The sequence below is a fragment of the Siphateles boraxobius genome, unplaced genomic scaffold (assembly GCF_051911475.1).
Source record: "Siphateles boraxobius isolate OS27281-9 unplaced genomic scaffold, OSU_SipBor_1 22, whole genome shotgun sequence".
Classification (NCBI taxonomy): Eukaryota; Metazoa; Chordata; class Actinopteri; order Cypriniformes; family Leuciscidae; genus Siphateles; species Siphateles boraxobius.
This window is the reverse complement of record NW_027508833.1, coordinates 19,387,543-19,412,787: the sequence shown is the minus strand read 5'-3', so window position 1 is coordinate 19,412,787 and position 25,245 is coordinate 19,387,543. Positions and strand designations below refer to the sequence as shown.

Genomic DNA, 25,245 nt, shown 5'->3' with positions numbered 1-25,245 from the left:
TAAACAACTGAACATAAAATACAATGGTTAATCTATTTAAGTTAAAAGAAAGTTCAATAAAATAAAGGACAGGGTCATACCACGCTTACTTTAGCCTTCTTCTTCTTCAGCCTAAGTACACGAGAGGCAATTTGAAGGGTGGAAAGTGTCTCTGAGAAGTTGTTGGGTGACGAGGAAATGTGGGCTATCATGGTGGTGCGACAATTCATGTTTCCCAGGGACTCTCGTAACAGCATGGTTAGCTTACTATCTCTGTAAACAAAAATGGCTTTAGTTTATTTGTGCAGAATGCCAATTGTGTAACCTGATGAATAACAGTGAAGATGCATAAACTCTAAGATGATTTAACCCTTTTGAGAACAAAATGTATTTGTAAAATAGTAGAGCATTCAAAATCAAGGCTTTTTAACAACTTTATACTGAGTACCTGTATCTAATCTTCTAAAAATTATCTTCTAGTAACAATGGATAGAACCTTTTTGGTCATTTTGATTTGCTGAAGTGTCTTGATTAAATTTAGAGAGAGATAGAGATAGAGATAGAGATAGAGAAAGAGATAGAGATAGAGAGATATATATATATATAGAGAGAGAGAGAGACTTGGATTGGCATTTCCTGTTGTGTCTGCCTTCCCTATGGCAACCATTAGAGGTGACATATAAAGCTGCTTTTCAAGGATGAGTCAGCTAGCATTACGATATGCACATGCAAGTTCAGTTCTCAGAAATCAATGACCTATACAGTAACTTGAAGCAAAATATTGTCACGGACTACAGCAACAGAGTGTACAGTAATGCGCTTACAGTGACACTCTGTGCTAATTTGTTTGATGTTGGATGATTTGCTTAAATAAGGTTACTGAAGTGTGTAGTCAATCTTGAGTGGTTATTAAGACAGTGAACACATGGCTGAGCCATACATTATAAAAAATTATACAATTATTTCACTAAACTGAAATTATACAAGCATAATTTACTAACCATGACGTAGCAAAAATACATTTATCAGAGATATGCCATTAAGATAACATTCACAGCTTGGCAAAATATGTACTGTAAAGATTTATTACGAAACACATGTAAAGTGTTTCTGGTTATTACTTCTAATATTGTGCCCTAAACTGAATGCATTGTAGAGTAAATCAATAATTAATATATTCCAACTTGATAAAAATATTCTAGATTTGACATTTAGGTTAAAACAGCCAATTACAAAGATCATAGGCAGTTAATATACTATTTATCTCTTATTAAATCACTATCTAAAATTAGTGACTTTATATTCATTTATGATACACGCATATTAATTCAATTTATCTTGTGCAAATGTTGCATTCCTTCTAAAAGGCTGTAAACCCTAATTATATCTGGGCTCTCCAGAGTGAATGCGTTGCCAGCCTTAAACCCCATGATGCTTTGCAATGTAAATTCGCCATGATTAAATTAGGGAGCCATGGCATAAAATGCAAACGTGCCTTGAGGGAGCTAAATGGAAGCGCTGTAAATTTTTAGGAAACAAAGCTGCTGGAAAATGCATGGCACTTTCTAAAAGTTGTCTGTTTTACAGAAAATAACATGCTGTTTAAAAGAAATAAAACAGCAGTTGCAGAGAAATGGTCTGTGTTAAGAATGTTCGATGCATCCCAGTCAATGTGAAACTGCATCTGTCTCTATGGCTGCTTGGCACAAGCTAATTCACTTAGCTATTACCCCTGAGGACCGATAAAGGTTACATTCTCTCTGCAGATTCAACGTAGCCTCAGAATCCACTAATAACTGCTCACATCAAAGCCTGGAAAATGTCAGTTTGTATATATTATTCATATGAGGTGTGTTCATTAAGAATTAACGGCATGCAGCAGAGATATTAAGACTAAACATGCTGCATCTTTAATGAGTCGAGCGACTGCCGAATGACTTCACCCACCACAGTATAATCGTAATCTTGTCGTTGAGGTTGCAACAGTATCCGTCCGAAAAGTTTAACGCAATGTGTTTTTGTTGAGGTCATATAATGTGAGCAAAAAAGTGATAAGAAAAGGTCTCACTTGTAAGGGATGTGCTTGCTGCCATTGACCAAGGCCAATATGACGTTCCCCAGGGCCGAAAGAGAGAGGCAGAGTCCTGTTGTGCTGTCACGGGTCTTGCTCAAAACCTTCACACAGCTGCCCAGGTCGATGAGATGCAGTCGGCTCCTGCCTCCCGACACTAATCAAAAGAGCCTAACAGTCAGATTGCTTGAACAGGAAAACTCTGATAGGAGTTTCTAACATGTTCTTCATTCATCAATCTCTTAACTCTGATATGATATATTTAATAACATTCTACTTTATGCCTAGGCCAATGGTTCAGACACCATAGTGACAACTGTAAGTGACTCAGTTGAAGTAATGGATGTGTTACACAATCATAACCAAGATTGATTTTTAAAAGAAATTAATACTTTTATCCAGCAAGGATGCATTAAATTGATCTAAAGTGACATTAAAAACATTTATAATGTTACAAAAGATGCTGTTCTTTTGAACTTTCTATTCATCACATTTTCTACAAAAATATTAGGCAGCACAACTGTTTTCAACATTGATAATAATAAGAAAGTTTCTTGAGCAGCAAATCAGCATAGAATGATTTCTGAAGGATCATGTGAAGTTCTTGCCATCACAAGGATAAATTACATTTTAAAATACATTGAAATTGAAAGGATTTTAAATAAATAATATTATTTTAAAGCAATAATATTTCACAATATTACATTTTTAAAACATTTATATAGCAACATAGTTGAAGTAAGAAAATTTCAAGCTTGCTAAGACACTGGAAAAGCAATAAAATGTAAAGCAACTTTAAATATAAAGGACAGTATTAACTGTCAAAAAACTCCTGATGACCATCTAATTCTATTATGAAGTGTTATTGGAACCTATTAGTAGACTAATAAAGATAAATGGAACTTATTAGTGAAAATTTAGAATAATGACCCTATATTTCAAATGGCAACATTATATCTCTATGTTTCATTAGGTGAGTTAACCTTCATCATGGAAACATCTAGAGTGGATTTCATGACTCTGCTTACATTAGCTTCATTATACACAGTTAATTCAACTTACCCAAATACCTTAAAAACCCAAGCTAACACATCTGGTTTTACTTTCTGTTCACTCTTGGAAGGAGTCAGGACTCACTTGTGCCAAACACAACATTTTTTTGTGATAAGAGAAATTAGCACTGTTATCCAGAAATAGCGAGCTTTAGCATGACAGCTTTTAGATCAGCTCCTACATCTCACATTAACGATGGCACTTTTTTCCTGTTATCACACCCCTCTCTAAGATTATCAGCAACAGACTATTTATAAACCATGCTGGCAACATTTGGAAGTATAATGAGAAAGTTTGAAATCAACCGTGGAATAGAGCAGATTACTGCTGATAAGTCTAGCACAGCCGATCAGCAACTTATTTTGTGTTTTAGATGCTGTTGTTATCCATCATAAAAGTATCTTATCAACCTTAACCAGCAATAACCAACATGTTTGAAACCTAAAAAATAGGTCACAGACCAAAAACCAGTTGAGAACCCCTGTTGAGTCTCTACTGAAACTAGCTGGGAATGATACTCACTTCCACCCTTGCCGGTCTTTTCCATTCGATACTGATAGATGTGTAGGGTGAAGAGCATGTGAGAGTTACGGTGCTCCTCTTCATCATAGTCTGGCTTACTGCTGTAGCGCGAAGCAATGGCAGCATCCAAGAAGAAAGCGGCCTTCTCAGCCGTAGGGGCGCGCAGCTCACTCTGATTCTGTAACTGTGTAAAAAGTTTTGGTTGAGAAACAGTACTGACTTTGTACTCTAAACATTATTATCGGCATCAGTAGCTAAGTTGTTCGGTTTGGCCGATAACTGCCAGAAGCGACTATTTTTTTTTTTTTTTTACTTAATTTGTGAAAAATACAGAATCATGAAGCTGCTGTCTAAACTATAAATGTGTCTATTTTAAGAGATTGGCTCTTTATCAAGTTCAAATTATTTTTAGATATTGATTCATTTTCCAGTTAATTTAGTAAATATGTAAAATAAAAATACATTTAAAATTGCAGCATTTGTTGAATAGTGTGTATCACATGAATACAGGGTTTGGACAATGAAACTAAAATACCTGGTTTAATAATTTATTAGTATGGTGTAGGGCCTCCTTTTGCAGCTAAACAGCATCAGTTCATCTTGGGAATGACAAATAGAAGTTCTTCACAGTGGACAGAGGGATTTTGAGCCATTCCTCTTCCAGAACAACGGTCAGGTCACTGTGATGCTGGTGGATGAAAACGTTTTCTGACTCGGCCCTCCAAAACACCTCAAAGTGGCTCAAAAGTATTTAGATCTGGTGACTGTACAGGTCATGGGAGATGTTCAACTTCACTTTCATGTTCATCAAACCATTATTTCACAAGTCTGTGCTGTGTGCATTGGTGCATTATCACACTGATACACGGCACTCCCTTCAGGGTACAATGTTTGAACCATTAGGTGCACATGGTCCTCCAGAATGGTTCGGTAAGCATAGAAGGGAATGTCATGATATTGCAGCCCAAACCATCACTGATCCACTCCTGTGCTTCACTCTGAGCAGCAACAGTCCAGGTGTTAAAACTAATTTTGATTCTCCACTCTGTAACTCTCACGGATGTGGGAAAGACAGTGAAGGTGGACTCATCAGAGAACAATAGCCTACATGCTTCACATTCTCAACAGCCCACAGTTACTCCTGTTGGATGTGTTTTGTCCTATGTAGTGGTATGCAGACATTGCCCTGAATCACGATACAGCACAAAGACTTTCTGTTCTGGGCACAGATGAGCCAGCGAGATGTGCACCAACAGTTTGTCTTCTTTTGAACTCTGATATTTCTCCCATTTTTGTTGTGTGGATTGAACTATTTTATGTATTGCTCTGCTTATTCAACCTTCAACCTCTGCTCTTACTGATAGAATGTATAATCAGTGAAACTTCCAACAATATATTGGCCAATGTTTCAGTTTCATTGTCCAACCCCTGTATGTACAGTATATAGGCTCTATATCAGCCAACCTGCTCTTGAAGAAACCGATCACTCAAAAAATCTGACAACCTTTATTAACAGTACTAGAGAAAATAAAAGAAAGTATAGAGATACTATCAGCTCAGTTAAGCCTTAATGTCTACAAATTTTTAAAAAAAAAATTAAATTAATATTTGTTTGTTATTGGGCAAAAAAAGTATTTTAATGTCAGCACTGCCTTGGGTATCATGTCCGAAGCGTGCTCTGTGTGATAAGGCTGACTGCCATAGGAACAGAAGAAGTGAGACCATTACAATCCATTGCTGTGAGGTATCAGTCCAAGATGAGATTAGTGCAGATGTCTGAGGATTACAGAGACAGGGGTTGTGTCTGCTCGACTAATCCTCTCATCATGTATTAGAATTTCACTCAACAATGTTATCTTTATTAGTAGTTGATTGTCATGCTCGTTTTTTTTTTTTAACTGTGACCATCTTAGAGTGAATACATATTAAAAAGAAAAGCATGAATTTTTTTGGCATCATGTCAAAAAGGATTTTAAAGCCGAAGTGTGTAATTTCCACATCACTAACAAAGAGAACAAGTGTCAAAACAATTAGCCTGTCTACCATTGGTCAAACGGCACTCTAATTGTACCACCTGACCATTGCAGATTTATTTAAGCGTTGATAGTGCAACCATAGAAATGCATAATTCCCAGTGTAAGGACGTTAACAGCTCTGAGTAGAACGTCATGAGTTGTCATTTCGAAATTACGGTAATTACGATATGGTGTGAACGCAGCAAAATAAGTGCTAAAAATGAATTAAAGCTATATAAAAATATTTCAAAAATAGAAATGACAAAAGCATATAACAAAATTACTAAAACGTTAAAATCAAAATTAAAACTGAAACAAAATAAAATATAAAAAATAAAAAGCCAATTCAAAATATTTATAAATACTATAATAGTATCTGAATAATACTAAAATAACTCTGGCCCCAAAACTACACGTTGGTTGAGACAATGTTGCTTTTTAGGGAAATCATATTAAAATGGAATAGAAATTTTAACATTGTAAAAAATGACACACTTCACCTTTAATTTGTCTTATGTTATTTACATAATAATGACCAATATACTATATAATTAAAGAAATGTGAACCACATTAATGAGCTTACCTGCATCCCGCAGATGGGGTCCTCGCAGAGGTAGACTCCTGGAGACTGGCCGTCCTGCAGACTGCCTGTCGCCACTTCTGACAACAGATCTTTCAGGTTCTCGTCTTTTCCCCAGACCTCCACAGCCGACACTCGTACGGAGAAACGTGCACCTGTTTTTTCCTTGCACTCATTGATCAATTTAAACAGCCAGGAGATGGCACACGGGATAATCCCGAAACTCTGCATGGAATCATCCTTGCCAATCATAGTGTAGGATTTGCCTGCAACAAGACCAAGAACCAAGTTGACGATGGATTGCTTTGAATACATTCACATTTCTTGCATTATGAATGATTGGCAAGCGTAGAGTGGAACGGTACAGTAGATATAGGTCAGGTGCTAAAAGCCATGGTGTCTGTTTGGCCTCAAGAGCAGTACACCAATATGTGTGGTCTATTTCACACTTTCTAATGTGATATTTAGCTTCCAGACCAGCACTCTGGCATAAACCACAGTGACAGATGTCACATACACGCTACTGCAACACATTCCAATACAATTAAAAATCCATTACAGCTGGAAAATTGACAAGATTAATGTAATCGTGCTTATAAATATAGTCTGAAAATGTACCATGCATAATCACACGAATGTTTTGTCTGCCTTAATGGGTTCTTATTTCCAGAAAAGCCCTTTGTTTGAAAGTACGCTGACATTTGCCATATGTCGTAGTGTGGTTGAGTAAGCACATATGCCATGTGGGCAGCACTGGGCATTAAAAGCAGGTTCACCCGCAGGACCAGAACCAGAACAACAGCCTGTTGATTGGCACTCCCTGGATTCATTTCTGGACATTGCCCTCCACACAGTCATATGCATAAATGCCCCTGCTGTTGACATAAAAGGGGCCACTAAACAAAGCCGTATGTCACAACAAACATTCAGACCAGATTTAACTTCAAAAGTCAGATTCCTCTAGTTTGGGTGGGCATGAGAGTGAGAAAGAGAAACAGAAACATAGACGATAAAGTGTCTCCTGAAATAGGCTCATCTGCACGGTCCACAGTGATTCCAAACATCACAACAGTTCATAAATACAGGCCAATCCTGCAATGGTGTAGATGCAGCAGAGTATAGATTTATTCATGATGTAATATGACGCACATGGGGCTGATTTATCTATACACCATAAGGGATATTTAAGGAGATGTTATACTATTGTGGCAGGTGCTTCATTGATTTGGTCCGCTGTTAAAGAGCTGCTAATGGCAAAAACTGGACAAGCTTGCCTGAGATTATCAATATACCTTTATGTTATAATGTTTTCTTGCGGGTTTTTTTATAAATTCAGATTTATTATTTTAGTTTATGGTATGTGATTTTGCCATTTTTATTAGCTTTAAAAAATATATAATTTAAGTTTTATGTTCATGTTTTTCCTTTGCATTTTCCACGTACGGATGACACCATTGTCAAAACACTTCCTGTTCACACCAATCCGTGAAAACGATAAAAACGCTATTATTCATCCCACGCCAGTAGTTGGCAATGCCACTTTGTAAAGAAAAACTATGCGCCTATAGACTGAACACCTAATACGCATGACATCACCGTTTTCACAAATTCACGTTTTTGTAGTTTACACAGAGACAATAACAAAATCGTTTTTAAAAGCTATGTTTTCAGGCCCCCAAAACGCCGTTGTCAGGGTTGTTGCAGGATGCCGAAGACGAGGACACGAGAACGGAAGTATAGTTAATTTATTTACAAACTAAACTTACAGGAACAGACAGAAACAAAGGAAACTCCAGGACTTCAAAAACACACAACCTTACATCGACGACGACCAACAAACACTGAGGGAAAACCCAAGGCTTAAATGAACAGGGACTAATATGATAATTAACAGAACACAGGTGAAGGGAATTACTAATCAGACAGGGCGGGAAAACTAACAGGACTGAACCAAAATCACAAACACGGGGAAACCAAGATCACAAAACAAAACTCAAACATACTGAAACGTGACAGCCGTTCTGTTAATGAACGATCAAAACACAGAAAAGTTTTTACATTTTTAGTAAAAAGTGTTGTGTAAACAGTCCCTTAGTTGCCAAAGCAACTTTTCAAATTATATTTGAGTGTTTTAAGTTTAAGTGTTATCCAAGCTTTATTTCATTTGACAAACAATGGTTCTTGGACACTTTACCATGGTCAGGCTGTTTTTTTTTTTTTTTTGGGGGGGGGGGGGGTATATGGTATATATTATATACCATAATAATTCCGTGATTACCATGCAAATACTACGATGCAGGAATATAGTAATCATAAATCCAGTTCTGGATGCTGACTCGTAAAATACATTTAAGTTTGACATGCTATAACTGACGTTCTGGCAGGTGGTTGTAGGAAACCACATGACATAGGAGAATCCAGCAAGAACAGTCTTTAGTAACAGCACTTTAGACCAATCAGGAGACACTGGTAGTAAATCAAACAGCCACATAAACTCGAATGACAATCAACACCGAACAAAGAACTGTGAGAACTGAAGGCTAAAATACACAAGGGAGGCTAATCAACAGAAACTTAAACAGGTGCGTAACAATCAGTAACCAAGGAAACAAACTAGTGGCGGGAAAATGTGAACAAAGGAAACTGAAACTAGAATAAATTCCAAACAGAACATACATGTGACAAATATGTTATATACCTGTTCACCTAGCTAACTTGTCATCATGATTACACTGCATTAAAATCCATCAAAACAGATAATAGAAGAGCACACATTACATTGTAGACGTAAAAATAATTTATTTAAATAAAAAAAAACATGAATAAGTTCAATTACACTTATTTATAATTTATGTACTTTATTTGTATTATTTGTTTTATTACATTGTTCATTTTAATGCTCTGTTTGTAGCATATCAAACCTGATCTCTCGAAAATGGTATTTTTGACATCAATTAAAGTCGCCGGGCTTTTACTTCCAGGCGGAAAATAAGATGGATGCTCTGTAGCAGGTGAACAGAAAGTCAGTAATTCAATCAGACTGGATAGAGATTCAATTACTACAGCATCTCTCTTAAAAAATGTACACAAACAAATCCATTATAGGCTTCAACTTGTCTTTCAGTTTAATGGATTCTGCCTTATAGCAAAAAAAGCATAAATATGCCTCCAGGCTGATCAAGCAGTTTCAGAAGATAAAGCTTCATTCCAGCACACTGCTAGAGTATTTTTAATTTTCACCATATGGCCTTTGCATCCTCACAGCCAGCATAACATACATGATCTAGAGGTCAGGGAGTATTATGTACGATTATTAATTCACTCTCCGGTTGATTTTAAGGTTTAAAACAAAAACAAATCTGCGAGTTCAAGCCAGATACATCTTAAAAGAAGCTATCTTATGTATTCATGCGCTAAAGCACCAATGGTGACCACGGGTCAGCTCGTTGCACGGCTCAAGTTCACCATGATTCTTTTGTTTCTTGTTTATACAGCCACATTGTAAAACCAAATGTCTAAGGTGATTACTTTCAAACCACTAACAGGCCAGTGTCTGGGTTATTACAGCTAGTTAATTAGCTTTGGGCGGCTGACCAATGAAATCACTGTGGAATGCTTTTCGAATGATGTATGAGCCGGTCTTTGGTTTTCAAGTAAAGGTTAATGGAAGCGAGGAATCTGAGGAATTACACGCTGTCATCAAATCACTGACCAGCAACCACAGTAGCATTTTCCCATTGTTTTCCAGGCAAATGGCTGGTTAAATTTTACACTAATCTTCCAGAAACAACAATGGACGATGACAGCTAAACAGGGTGAGATCATCTTGTAGTCTGCCATACATGCTATGAAACTAATTCCATCTAATTTACAGGATGTAAGCGGTTGGGGTGTTGGGAGCGCTGGGGGATGGTTATTTACGGAATATAAAACACATATGATAGATGGAAACATTACAGGAAGTATTAAGGCTCTGACGTTCATTACAGAGACAAGAAAGATGTCTGGCTAAAAAGGCACTTACAAGATATTAGAAAGGGGCAATGGGAGCACTTTGTGATAGGCTCATACTGTATGTTAGAGAGACGCTGGTATCATGTAATTTGTCTCATACCTAGTTTGGAGTGTCCAAAGCAAAATACACAGCCATCTGCTCCATTGACCACAGACTGGATGACTTCAGCCACAGTTCCAGCACAAACCTCTGCCTGCCAGGAAACAGTGAAAAGCCAATCAAATTCATGCTCTGCAAAAATAACTTAAATTAAGTTAAAGGTGGGGTATGTGATTTTCTTTTTTGACCATTTTTTCAAAATCACTTGAAATCCTATTCCTGACCCACTTGCTGGCTTTAAATTAGAAGCACTGAAATGAAAATTAAGCAATTTAATCATCTGTGGAACGGGCAGGATTCTAAAAACTCCAGCCAATAATTTTCAAGACTGTCTAGAATCATTGGACAGAGAATGCGTCACTCAAACGGTCTTACCATGCCCCCGCACGAGAATTGTAGCTGGTCTAACGTTATAGCCCAGCCATATGTAGAACTAGCTAGCTAAACAACCTGTTTGGGGAGGAAGCTGATGCGAGCGATTGTATTTATGTATGGGCATCTGAGTTTTCGCTTGTGCTTGATTGCGCGTCCATGTTTTTCGAATGGGTGGAGTCAGAGCCAGCGTTGGAGGAGAAGTAGGTAGGACCTTATGAGTTGTGTATTTTCAAAATCTGCCGGCCGTTTTGCAAATCACATACCCCACCTTTAAGGTATTTTTAATGTCTTTTAAAAAAAATAAAAAATAAAAAAATAAAACATTTAAACAAGGCAAATGTACTTGAGAAGCAGCATGGCATAAGATATTAGAACTTGTTTTCAGAGAATGTACATGATATTTGATAAAAGTGTAATTTGTCCCACTGCTCTGACAGATTTATCAGTTAATATCTATATTTTTCCTTCTCAATTAAACTGTAAGTCACTTTGGATAAAAGTGTAAATGTTAATATTAACAAAAAGTCGTTTTAAGGATTTTTAGATATTTTGACTTGACAATAAGGCAAAAGCACTTGATAAAATAAGATTTTTTTTGTGTGTGTGTGTGTGTGTGTGTGTGTGTGTGTGTGTGTGTGTGTGTGTGTGTGTGTGTGTGTGTGTGTGTGTGTGTGTGTGTGTGTGTGTGTGTGTGTGTGTGTGTGTAAGATCTTCTATATAGCAGCAATGCCTTGTCATCATAATTATTAAGCTATGAGGTTAAATATCTGGGTTGGTAGCCTTATATATTAAAAATCCCAAGAGGGGTGACAGATACTGCCATTGATACTGCCATTTTTGTCGTAAACCTTAATCATTATTTAAAATAATGGTTCTAAAAGGGTGTTTTTGCAGCAGCCCCATAGAAGAACCACTTTTATTTCCCCAAAAACCCTTTCAGGGCCCCTTTCCCCACTATAAAGAACCTTCTGTGCAATGGAAATGTTCTATATATGTTCAATGTTCTTCATGGAACCACCAATGCCAATAAATAACCTTTATTTTCAAGACAGGTTTCTCCAGAGGGATTTTCCCTGTATTAAGAACATACTGTTGCTATGTATAAGGAACCAATTGTTTTGCAATTCTCCCACTAGTGGCTGAAATGACACACTGCATGTTTAATGGTTAGCACCAATCCCTCACCTGAGAGGCATCATGGGAGAAGGCAGCATCAAATGCAAACATCTTTGGAGGAGCCTGGTTGGAGCTGCCGCGTTTCTGAGTTTGATTCTGCTGAGAATTAGTCGCTGGATCCATGATGGTCACTTGCTTCTTACGAGAATCGACCTTCAGGAAAGAGCTGGACTCTGCCGCGCTGGCGGGCGATGAAGGACAAACGCGTACCATCACTTTAACCTGCACAGAAATACAACAGCATCTGCTCAAGTAATGCATATTCGATTGTCATGTTTCAAAGCACCAACCTATCTGTGAATAACAACTCAACCAATGTTTTTGAGAACAAAACATTCTGCTTGAGGGAGAACAAGCTATTTGTCTAGGTTTACAACTCTGTTAAAGGTTTAAAGATTGAGGAAAGTTTGCACCTCATTTCTGAATACTACTCCTATAGGAGCACTTGCTTTTTCAAGTGGTTTGAACAACTTTTTGTGACTATAAACCCTCAAACTTTGACATACCATTACTCGTGTTTTTGACAGAAGTGTGTGCAGTGTGATACTTAGAGAGTTATTCATAGCTCTTTAATATTTCACAGTCAAACGTGTGGAGACAGCAGGCAAACATTAAATCTCAGTAATGCTACGAAATGCAGTAGCAAGACTAAGAAAAGGTACACCAAGTAACTTCAGCTGAAGTTTTGTTTAGGAAAATTAAATTTACTCTAAGTGTCTCTAAACTATAGAATTTGAATATGAATCCAATGAGAGTGTGCACAGTCTACAAAAAAGTGGTATGTCTAGTGAAATTATATAGGGGTGCCATATGAGATGGAAAATGTGTCCCAATCAACCTGAATTCACCCCTATCTGAACGAACGGATTGCACGTCCACCAAATGTTAGATGAATCTAATAGCTGAACATTCACTAGTTACTTTTTAACTTGTTCTTTGAGAAAATGTAGTTTAAATGATGTAATGCACCATCTAATATAGCCTGTAATGTATGTACCCTTCATGTATCACATACATGTATACAATAAACACCTAATGTCCCGTTTGCAAGTGTGCTCAGTAAAACCATCATTGACTGAATGTAATTACAGATTAGTGGAGTAGAACACACAAGTGATTGTTGGAGGCATTCATATAGACAGGAGATAAATCTTGGCTTTCTTTCCAACTCAAACTCAGTGGCACTGAAAAGTCTAGACACAATGGTTATACAGTACGTGGACACCAAGACTGCATTTAATTAGTCTAAAAACAGTAATATTGTGAAATATTTGCACAATATAAAAAACTGTTTTCTATATAATTTATTTTAAAATGTTATTTTCTCCCTGTGATGTCAAAGCTGAATTTTCAGCATCATTACTTCAGTTTCACATGATCCATCAGAAATCATTCTAATATGCTGATTTACAGCTTCTTTTGCTGCTTTTAAACATTTCTTATTACTAGTTGAAAACAGTTGTCCTGCTTAATATTTTTAGGACTCTTTGATAAACAGCACAAATGCATCCTTGCTTCCTTCTAGGCTGAACAGTTCATTATGAAATGCCTTCAAATAACTGGACTACACATATTCACCATGCTAAACAAACAGCTGACCTATTGAATACATCATCCAATTTATAGATGCATCACAAAGGAAACGCTCTCTGCTACTCTATAAACTGTGACTAATCCGCTTTCTTTCTGAGCCCTTGCTTGTTATAGAATTGTGGTCATGGAGCAGCCCAAGAGACAGTTATAATATCTGTCATGCTGTGAAATGTAATTAGTGAAATCAAAGTATTCAAGATTAAATATCAAGTTAAGCACATATTCAAACAACAGATTTTTCTGACCCTAAAACAGTACAGCAGTTCATTTTGTCTTCTCAATGCAAAGCCTAATTTAAAGCTGCAGACATAATTACCGTAGCAATCCAATCTCGACGCCATATGGATTAGCAACTGTAATACCATCATCACTACATTGATAGACATTTTGATAACGCAGGAGAAAATTGCTTCTCTAGAGTATCAGAGTCATTCAAGTATCTATTTGTTTTAGGCACTACTAAGATAATAAAAACCAGCATCTCTCAAGACTTATTTTTCTAATTTAAGGGATCAATAATAGATCTGAGCGCCATCATAAAACCATAGAGGAGATTTCCTTGATATTGCCTCTGGAAAGGAGAAATAATCCTTTATTAGTTCAAGTGGATTCCACTGAGATCAATACATTAAATGACCATTTCCAATTCTTAAATCAGAACAGAAGCTAAAATTAGTTGCTCTTTCATTTCCTTACTGAAAAGAAGATTTTACATTTATTTTGTATTTTTCATTTCACATTATTTGAAACCTCACAGATCATGTGTATAATAGTTAATTTTGCATAGAAATGATATTAATAATAATGCACAAAATAATGTGTATAATTATTTTGCATTACACTAATTTTTTTCAGCGCACAAATAATTAATAATGTATATTGATGCAACAAAATAACTTTTTATAAATATGCCTTTTTAAGGAAAAACAACAAAACAATGCAGATGAGACTTTTATGACAGAAGCTACGAGTCTAATGTGCGATAATCGTGGATTGTAATTTAAATATCAACTATTTCTTTTAAACATAGTAAAATTTCATAGTAGAAACATGCAGAATACAATTAAAATCTATAAAATCCGATAATACAAATCACACTGTAAGACATGGATCTAATAAACTACATGTGTGTAGACTGTACGATAATGACACCTCGTAGGCTACAACGCAAGTTAGTATAAAATAATAAAATGTCATCAGCATGCGCTAGTAGTAAACAGAGCAAGATCAATCGCACTTTGGCAGTTGTGGGTTTTTATGCGCACTGAAAAAAGAGGAGAAAGCGAAAGAGGAAAATAAGGACGTGGTCATGGCTATTTTGCAAATGGAGCTTGAGGTAAGTAGGTTTAAGTTTTAGCGACATGTCAAATTGATCAATACACCATTTTGATCAATACACCATTTCATGTTTTATTGGCTAGTTGGTATAAGTAAGTCGTAGCAGCAAACAGTGAGATGATCGTGTTAAATTTCTGACACTGTTCGAAAATTATCGCAGGCTATCTTTGGTCCGAATGGCCGTCTTTGAACCTCTCTCACTGTATGACGTAGAGCCACAACCACTGAAATTGTCACGAATGGTCATCTTTCTTCGGGAACAAATCGTACAATGTATATTATGCGTAAAGGAGACACATGAGATTGCTAGGTCATTTCTCCAAGGAAAAATTGGAGAAGCCGGAAATTACAAGGAAGTAAAAACTGTATATCTGCTTTTCCTGGGAACAGACTTCCAGAAATGACATTACAGTGTATCAAATATTTCATCCCGGTGTCATTTAATGGCAAAAAGAACCCTGCCTACAGTTTTTGCATATTTCACCTGAATTATGCAAGAAGTGCATTGTTGAGAACACATCACACACAACACTTCTCTAAACCTGCTGAATATGTGCGCACAAATCAGGACAGCTCTGGGAATGCAGGGAATGCAGCTGAACTTTGACGCTGTAATGATACTGTCATTTCATACAATGGCGCCTTTAATCCACGGGATATGTGGCAGCATTTCTAGCAATACATCAGGAGTTGTAAACAGTACGACTTATCTATACAAGTTTATAGAGTCTACATTTGAGGTAAAGCTCCTCTCTGAGCCTCAACCAATAGCTTCAAACTGGCTCAGATCTAATAATTTTCTGGCAGACAGAATTTAATAAAAACCCTATTCTACACCCTCAGTCCCTGCACTACAAAGAGTCGTGTCTTTTTCTGTTCCGTATAACCAATCCTTCTAGGTTTGTTTAGTTACTGTACTTCCAGCATCTCTAAGCCCATTACCACAAATAGAATTTCTTCTGTTAGGTGACTTGCAACCCATTGCATGCATTGAGCCTCTGATTTTCAGAAGCAGGGATAAGATCACGGTAGGGGGGCTCATTAGCCAGCATATGCGGCAGGATGGCGGCGGAGGAGGTGGTCTCCCTATGAGCTCTCACAGCTTTTGTGGGTGAGAGCAGTTTGGATAGAGCAGCACGAATAATGAAAGGAGATGCTCTATTCTGGGTTATTAATGAACACAGGAACAAGAGAGCCAACCCCATATACTCAGTCAGTGGTGCCCACAAGTTCTCATCATTACATTAAAACATTTAGATTCACGTTTATTTTGTATTTTGCATCTAATAATTTTTCTGGAAAATCATAGATAATTTGTATAATAGTTGCTTTTGTATATATATATATAACATTAAAATAACACATATAGTTTATTTTTATATATAGTTTATATATTTTGCAATGCACACAAATTATTTCATGTCAATTCATTCAGACCTTATTATATGGCCCAAAAAGTATTAGATATGGCATTAGATTAAAAACTACCGAATCATAGTGACAAACAAATAATGCAAGAGTTTTTTTCTTCTTTTTCAAATCTAACTTCACTTTCATTGACAACTCAGACAGTAACATAGTGTCGGCCCAGATATGAACCACATCTGGGACGTGTGGAATACACGTGTACCAGATGTGGGCCGGATCTGGGCCGACACTATGTTGCTGTCTGGGAATCTTTACTATTAGCTTTAAGCAGATGATCCCAATGTGATTTTCGTGCATATGTGGACTTGTTTTTGCTTGAAGAGCATGCCTGCATGTTCCTGTTGCGCAAGCTTCATCGCCATTGCAAAATATTTTGCCAGAGTCGTTAAACTGGGTTTAAAGACTGCATTAAATATGATACCGTGCACCAAAACAAGGGCAAAAAATACCTTTTTTAATTGTCCCCATGGTGCGGCACAAGTGCATAAACAAAAAACAAAAAAACAATACAATCAAGTTTATTTGATTCACTAACAACTGACTCTTATGAGCTGGCTCTTTTTAGTGAATCAAAAACATTAGGTTCAACCAGTGTAGTCAGATTTACCCCTTTTCCACCAAAAAAGAACTGGTTCGGAACTGGTGCTGGTTCAAAGTTAGTTCGGAGTTGGTTCAACTTGCGAACCTTCTCAGAACCGGTTTGTTTTCCCACTGACTAGAGCGCCCAGCGAACGACGTCGTTACGTCACTGTGTACGTCGCCATACAGAAACGCTAGCAAGTACATTATTTTGGGATTATCTCTAACTTGTGTACCATGAAGGCTTTAAAAACAATTGAAATAAGTAAGTCTTTTAATCTTTTCCTTTGATATGTAATCATTTCTGATTAGTTATGTACCTCTGTCTTGTGTCTTTTTTTCTTTCCGTTTATTTGTTCTATATTTTGACTGTTTTCTTCTTTGCTTACATAATGTTTTCAATAAAAAAATAAAATTTAAAAAAAGCTAGAAACGCTTGCGCCAACTTCAAGCATAATAATTACAATGGTGGACTACATCGTGTTTCTGCAAATGTTTCTCCTGGCTTTGCGGTCATAAAATATGTTTAGGACACATCTAAACCCGCCTCCAGCCCCGCCGTAAGCATGACACGGTGGTAAAAGAACGGTTCTCTGGTTCTAGTCCAGCAAAGAGTTGGTGCCGCTTTGGAACCAGTTTTCCTGGCCGAGAACCGGTTCTTTGGCTGTCGAAACACAGAGAACCGGTTCGCGAGTAGGCACCGGCTCCGAACCGGCTCTCAAAATGCTTTGGTGGAAAAGGGGTATCTGATGACCAAATTATGAGCCGGTTCTTTTTAGTGAATCAAAAGCATACTGCGAGATCAGAGCAGTCCGATTCACGCACAACAGATTCTTATGAGTCAGATCTTTTTAGTAAATTAACTATATAAAGAGTGAGCATAGTTCTAAAAGACGAGTTACATCTTTGAATCAGTCTTATGAAAGCATAGTTGAACTGAATCAGAGTGGTTAATGGGTGCCTTCTCAGTTCTCAAACGGAGGGCTGCATACTTATGAGCCCAGACCTTGCTTGTAGGCTAGAGTTGCTTATTACATTTATTTTGTTTCTACATATGCTATGCTTTATTCCCTGATATTTACAGGAGAGGTTTGAAAAATGCCGCAATGAAATGTCATTTGAACACTTTTCATTTCAACGACTGATGGGATTTATATCATGGCATTTGAAGTATGGACCTGTGATGCACAGATCTATCCAGCTTATATGTGCTTGTAGCCGTACAGAGAAAGCAAGTTTCATATTTTAAGTTGGGGGAAAGTTCCCCTCAGATTACTCTATGGAATCAATAAGCCTGAAGTTGATATGTCCATTGCAATAGATAGATAATAGCATAACAAGTCTTTATATCACTCTTTAATCTGCTGTCTTCCAGCCAGGGTCTACAAAGATTAAGACATTTCTTCTTAGACATATCTTCTTGCAGTGTAAACTGATGATCACAGGCATACCGGGGTGAATATTTCAGACTATTGAATTCCCATGTGCTCTCCTCACTCCATGATGCCATGTTTTCTTTAACACCTCAATTTTAGAAAAGGGCTGTTAAAAATTTAATTAGCCACTGATTGTATTTTTTTTTCAATGTCAGTTACATTGGCCAGGTGATTGATGAATCTGCCAAACTCACAGGATTCACTGTAAACTCAGATTAGTTGAATTTGATGTAATCCTTTACACCAACTTTTTTAAATTAAGTAAAGTTTAAGTAAGCAGAACTTGCATGTTTTTATTTTGTACTCACACATTTTAATTGCTCTTAACTGTTTGAGTAAGCTAATTCATACATTTAACTTAAAATTATAATGTAATCTGAACTTAAATATTTTTAGTAGTGGAAACTTAGTTAGATTAAACTAGCTAATTCAATTAATGCTACCTTGCTAATTTGTAACACAATGATTTGATATGATTAGCATAGCATAGCACTTTCTGAATGAGGGCAGCAACATTTAACATTTATCGGTTCTCAAACTAAGCTCAAGCTCCTCTCCTCACCATGATGGTAACCCTACAAAAAAACAACATAATTAACTCGTCTAAACTAGAATAACAACGCATTAAACACCACTTAGCATTAATCTTGCAACAAAAAAATAACAACATTATATAACACTTAATTGTAGCATTTACTCTCACTTTTGAGTGTCATGGCAAAGCATGCTGGGAAATAGAAATCCCAGCCCAGTTTTAGTTAAATTTAAATTTGTCTAATAAAAAGAAACAAGTTTATAAAACTCAAAACAAAGAAACAATTCAAATTACTTAAAATATGCCAGTTTTGTGAACTCAAAGAAAAAGAAGAATGCATATTATTCAACTAATATTCAACTAATTTGTTTAATTTCAGTTGGCTCTACACAAATCAATTCATTATTTTGAGTGTTAGGGTTTAAACTTTAAAGTGTTCCTATAAACCACCAGAAACGTTCTAGAGTAGACGGAAGATGGAGAGAGTCTCAATGATGAAGAAACAGGAGATAGGAAAAGGGAGACTGCTTTAGTCTGTTCTATTTGATGGATACACGTACAAATTTACTCAGGAGCTTCTATAAGTGTTTGAAAGTCACCACTAATTGCTTTATCATGCAGATAGTGGAGATGGCTTAGGTATTAAATCTCATCACATTGTCATAAAACTCACTCTGGGAGCCACATGCCTGATGGTGCAAATCACGATCACTGTGTGAATTGGGGCAAAACTGCTGGGCTGGAGATGAAGGGATGATGACATCATTCACACACAAACATTTAGGATAAATTCCTATATATTCACATCATCGTAGTAGAATAATGTCACGTGTAAATTGGCATGAGTGCAAAGCACATTTTTAGATAGTGTTTTTACTTAATTAGTTCTATTCAGAGCAAATATGAATGATATATCTGTGTCTTTCATCTCTATCTCAAAGTCGATCACTTGTGGGCGTCACAAAAGCAGGAGTATAGAGCAGCTACACCCATCAATATCTTATCTCACAATGTTCTTCAATCCAAAGGCCACTGTTGCAGCCCTGTCCCTTGAGAAAGGTGACATTTCTCTGCTGTAAATGCCAGAATTTGCATTGCCCACCATCCTGCTTATGTTCCGGTCGGCTGGAGAATGGTTCATTTTTAGTTCGCCAGCACACCGCACAACATGCAGCCTGTGGGTGTTGATTACAGATGAACTCAAGCTGTTGACAATGCAAGATGACTGTGTGGACTCACCAAAAGTTCTCAACGACAACCCACCTTGTGGTTAATTATGCGTCTCTCAAAATCTGCTTCCAAAATTCATAATTTAGCTTAACAGAAGCATCCACATTCGACCCACAATATGATTGCCTCTGAGATTTTTGGGAGGTGCCAGCACTAGATATCTATCAACAATTGATAGACCCAAATTGGCACAGGGACTGAGTCCAAATACAGATGAATGTCCCCCATCCTCCTATGTCTGAGAGGAATGCCAGATATGCTGGTTTCCCTGCGATGCCCTGAAGATCAGGATCAACTTTCACCATGAGGGGCTTCTCCACTGTCAGCGCTCGTACCAATGCATGCATTTGACGGATTACTAGGGTGGTTTCAAATAGAAAAACAACAAACTGTCAGAAAACTCAGTGATGCGAACAGTGTGCTGACTGAGCATGTAAATTAATAAAGGAAGGCGGCGGTAAAGACAGGACAGAGTGACAGGGGGCTGAAGACTTTTCATTATGTTTGGTTGAGGGTACTGAAATTGCTTTTGCACTGTATAATGATGCTGGTTTACTAGTGATTCAACTGAATGGTTTACTGATCTGAAGTGTACAGATGAGACTAACAAAATCAGCCAATTGAAACATGGCTGGAAAAAAGAACCCAATATTGTAACCGAGTGGTTAAGGCGTTGGACTTAAGATTCACTGGACAAATGTCCTCGTGGGTTCGAACCCCACTCCTGGTAGATCAATATGACTTTTAAATTACATTACTTTTTTTTTTTTTTTTTTTTCCGCCCGCCACCACCCCCCCTCTTTGGAGGACAACTTTATTTTTAATAAAACAGAAAAAGAGCATATATACACAATATATTACAATACAGACAATAAATGTGTATACAGTAACTATTCAAGTAACTATTACTATTGCTATTACTATCACAGTAACTGTGAATAGCATAACTATTCACCCCGTACAGTGTGAGCCGGGGTACATAAGTGAAGGGGGGGTTATAGCACCATATTCAAGGTGTAACACGTAACATAGGACAAGTGACAGACAAACAACAACAGAGAACACATCTTGAGCAAATTATTCTTATTCTTATTCTTATTATTCCTTCCCTTTTTTCTCCTCTTTTCTTCCCCCTCTTCCTTCCCTCCCCCTCTCCCCTCCCTCCCTCCCTCCCTCCCTCCCTCCCTCTTCCTCCTCTCCCTCCCCCCCTCTTCCTCCTCTCCCTCCCCTTCTCCTCCCCTCTCCCTCCCCTCTCCGCCTCTCCCCCCTTCTATTGATCTGAAATGTAGGCTATATTAGTTGATCATGGTTAAGGTGTTTGAGGGAAAGGGGGTTTGAAAACATGTTATGCATGAGTGTAGATGCATATATGTATGTATGAAGTGATAGCTGCAGTAACAGAAGGGGTGAGGTATGTGTCTGGTTATATACACGGCTTATAGTTATGTTTGTGCGATATTGAGAGATGTCAAGATGTCAAGAATGTAAGAAAAGGGGACCATATATCTTCATTGGCTGATATTTGCTTTATTCTGTACGCATTGTGTTTCTCAATTGAAATATATTCTGATATTAAATTTATCCAGTGATTGATGTGGCAGGATTTCTTTGATTTCCAGTTTTGGAGAACTACTTTCTTGGCGACAGCTAAAGAGATGAGCAACGGATTCCTATATTTTTGTGAGATATGGATTTCGGAAAGGTCGCCTATGAGACAAAGTATTGGGGATAATGGGATTCTGTGGCTCATAATGGTGGTGAGCGTCTCAGTAACTGTAATCCAAAAAGAATAGACTGGTTTGCAATGCCACATGGCGTGCAAATAGTCATCTGTACTACCTAAAGTACATTGTGAACAGATATGAGTGTTGTGTATGCCCATTTTGAACATTTTACTTTGGGTAATATGAGTTCTGTGAATGACTTTATATTGTATAAGTTGCAGGTTTGTATTATTGGTCATAAGAAAAGTGTTCCTACAAATTTGTTCCCAGTACTCAGGGTTTAAATTACATTACAGTAATGCAGCTGTATCTGGTTGTGTTACTAATAAAACAGATTCTAAAAGTGGTTTTATTATTAAATGTGTCTGTATGCGGTTGTGTTACAAACAAACTGGTTTCTTAAAGTGTTAGCATCACAAAATGACCAGGATGGCTGAGTAGTTAAGGCGTTGGACTTAAGATCCAATGGATAAATGTCCTTGTGGGTTTGAACTGTAATTTGTAAATTTTAAATTACATCATAGTAATCCTGCTTTATGTGGTTGTGTTACCAACAAACCGTGACTTGTGGACCAGCCAGGTGAGAAGTCAGCGCAATAATGTAGAATGTAAGATCAAAGGTTCATGAATGTTAAACTGCTCCTCAACTGCATCTCCCCTGAAGCAGAAAACTTTCACCTGTGATCTCTGCATGTATTCTGCAGGCAAAACTCTTTCACATTCGCCCAATATGTTCTCAGATGCTGCCAAAGCACACATCTGATGCTTACATTTCTCAGCCATCTCTGTTTTCTGATGCCTGTGTCACAAAATTTAGACAGAAGGCACTTTTATTATGTTCAGTTCACAATTTACTGTATCATCATTTTGGCCCAGTTTCAACCTGACATTAAAGAAATAGTTCACACAAAAAGGAAAATTTTCGCATTTAGTAATATTATAATGTGCCTGTTTTGCCTCCTTCTGTTGCTCATTTGATCATGTCCTTGGCGGGGTTTTTTTAGTTAACAGGCTCACCTTGAATGCTTTAAATGCACCTTGAAACTACACACCATGAATACCCCAGTCCTGCACATCTCATCAGAACTTAAACAGCAGTTAAGGAGACAAATGAAGGCTCTGAGTCTGCAAATATTACATGAAAACAATCAGAAGTGACCAGGATGGCTGAGTGGTTACGGTGTTGGACATAAATATCCTCGTGGGTTTGAGCCCCACTCCTGGTAGCAGGTTAGCAATTTTAAAACCGGACAATGAAGTGAACATTTATGGCAAACTATAGTTGGTCCAAAGGATGAGATATACAATAGTGAGGCATTGGTGGCCTAATGTTAAAGATTAAAAACGTCAAAAACATGATTCTCTAAGCACTGATAAGGTGTTGAAGTGCATGTTTATCTTGCAAACACATTCATATGTTGGTGAAAAACACACTAAACCAACAAGAGAAAAGACTAATAAAATAACTAGAGCTAAATGCAGACCTTTTTGATATATTATTACAGATTCTACCTTGCCCATGCCAGGAGTGTCTTTGACTTTGTTGACTGCCCGTAAGAGGCAGGGCGGAGCGGGGGGTGGAGACACCTGCAGGATGCCACTGAAGTTAGTGGGAAAGAGGGGTGGATCACATGCCACGGGGGGCGCAGGACGCTGCTTCTTCTTCTTGGAAGACAGATTCAATTTCTGGGCAGCCCTGTGGATAAATAAACACAAGCCAAGTTAAAACTAGAGCAGATGTGTATGCATGTACAAACACTGCGATCTCTCGACTGTTTACATTGATTCCAAGTTTTTGTTTGCTCAAGGAAGTGTTTTAGTATTTCGAATAAAATACAGCTTGGAACGTTCAGATGTAACAATGCAGGCCTAAACCGATTTTGTGAGCAATCAAGCAAAGCAGTTTGTTTTTCAGTAAATTTCTAGTGTCCATCACAAAACAGGCTGATGAAGATTTGTGAATTGTTAACTGCTCAATACATGCACGTCACAGCCAATCAGAAGAAAAAAAAAAGAGACATCTGCAAGATCTTCAATGCCATTACAACATCATTTCCAGCATTATTTTACTGCTGAGTGCTCACAAATAGCATGCGGGATCTGAACTTGCTTCCTCAGGAGAGAACAACAGAGAAAGAGAGAATGAGAAAAAAAAGAAAAGTACAGTACAGGAGGTACAGGAGTGTATTTTTAAGTATTCAAGTAAAAGTTAATTGTTGTTCTAAAATGAACTATAGATAGATAGATAGATAGATAGATAGATAGATAGATAGATAGATAGATAGATAGATAGATAGATAGATGCTCCATCCAGTTGTCTTCAGTGAAATATCCCTCTCTATGAATGTCTAAAACATGATGGCTGCGCAAATTAATTTTTAAACGGCAATCACATTTTAGTAATATATTTCTTATTTGTGTTATTGTAATTTCAGGGAAGAAAAAAATACAGAGCCTAATTGAAATGCAGGACACTACGTCTTGCAGGATGTGGGGCAAAGCTCCTAAATTCAGGAATGGTCTCCTTACTCCTGGTATTGGCAAATAGGATTTTAATTGTTTTTAAGTTGTGGATGAGCAAGAAATGTCAGAATTATATTTGTTTGGCCATAAAACTAGCCACCTATTACTAAACCTCAACACTGTACTTACAAATGGGGTCAAAATTGTAACTCAGTTCTCAGTACATCAAGAAATCACTTGCACAGTGGCAACCAAAGTAAATATTGTTGATCCACAATGATTGTACCTGATGTCCACAGGTACAAATTGTATCTGTGGACATCAGGTGAAATTCTTGTGTATTTAGTGTTTGAAGACATATTGAGATTGGCTTTGACTTGGGAGCAGGAGAAGTGAGGGTCGATTGATTCTAACCGTGGTCTCGCAGCCTGTTAGAGACTGTTTCAATTGGCTCTTAGAAGAGTATCGATTAGTTCAGCATTTTCACCTGACCAAACATATCTGTGCAGAGGCTTATCACAGCCTCATTTAGACACCCACTGGATATGGGTACAAATGATGGAGGCTGAAATTGCAGTTTACAAAACTAAAATAAGCTCAAGTGGCCAAACATGAAAACACATGAGGGTTTTGCCGCAGGGATGAAGAGACCGGTGATCTGAAAATATGCCATGTGAAAAAATTACCTTAAGAAAGGTAAAATATTTATTGCAGAACGTTTTTCAGCCCCTGATGTATTCATTTGTTCCAGGCCAAAAATATCTTATCTGAGAGGCCACGTTTAGGTAAGATATCTTTTAGATTTATATTTGCTTGCCTCTAAAGAATTGATAGATATATATATAGACAAATGTGTTCCCAACTCCAAATGGTTTAGAGTCTCCTCAGGGGACAAATATTTTCATAATGGGGTTTTAAATTCGCCTTGAAATTCATGCTGGTCCAAGCAGGGTTTTTTTCAGCAGGGAAGACAATTAGGCTGGTCTCTTGTGTTTGGGTGCATGTTTTAAAGGTTTTGGTGGTTCGTCTGGCA

General features: G+C 37.3%; 1 protein-coding gene across 2 annotated transcripts in view; it reads right to left on the bottom strand.

Moving 5' to 3' along the window:
- kif26ba (kinesin family member 26Ba) overlaps window positions 1-25,245 on the bottom strand; it is a 108,716-nt gene that overhangs the window by 8,093 nt on the left and 75,378 nt on the right. Inside the window, exons 5-11 of one of the 2 annotated variants that reach the window (XM_077238986.1) lie at window positions 23,262-23,445; window positions 11,896-12,108; window positions 10,336-10,429; window positions 6,225-6,487; window positions 3,626-3,809; window positions 2,048-2,207; window positions 81-252 (exon numbers count right to left, since the gene is read on the bottom strand). In XM_077238986.1, coding sequence (XP_077095101.1) covers window positions 81-252; window positions 2,048-2,207; window positions 3,626-3,809; window positions 6,225-6,487; window positions 10,336-10,429; window positions 11,896-12,108; window positions 23,262-23,445 — 1,270 coding nt within the window. The remainder of the gene's footprint in view (window positions 1-80; window positions 253-2,047; window positions 2,208-3,625; window positions 3,810-6,224; window positions 6,488-10,335; window positions 10,430-11,895; window positions 12,109-23,261; window positions 23,446-25,245) is intronic. The other variant, XM_077238987.1, reaches the window with a different exon arrangement.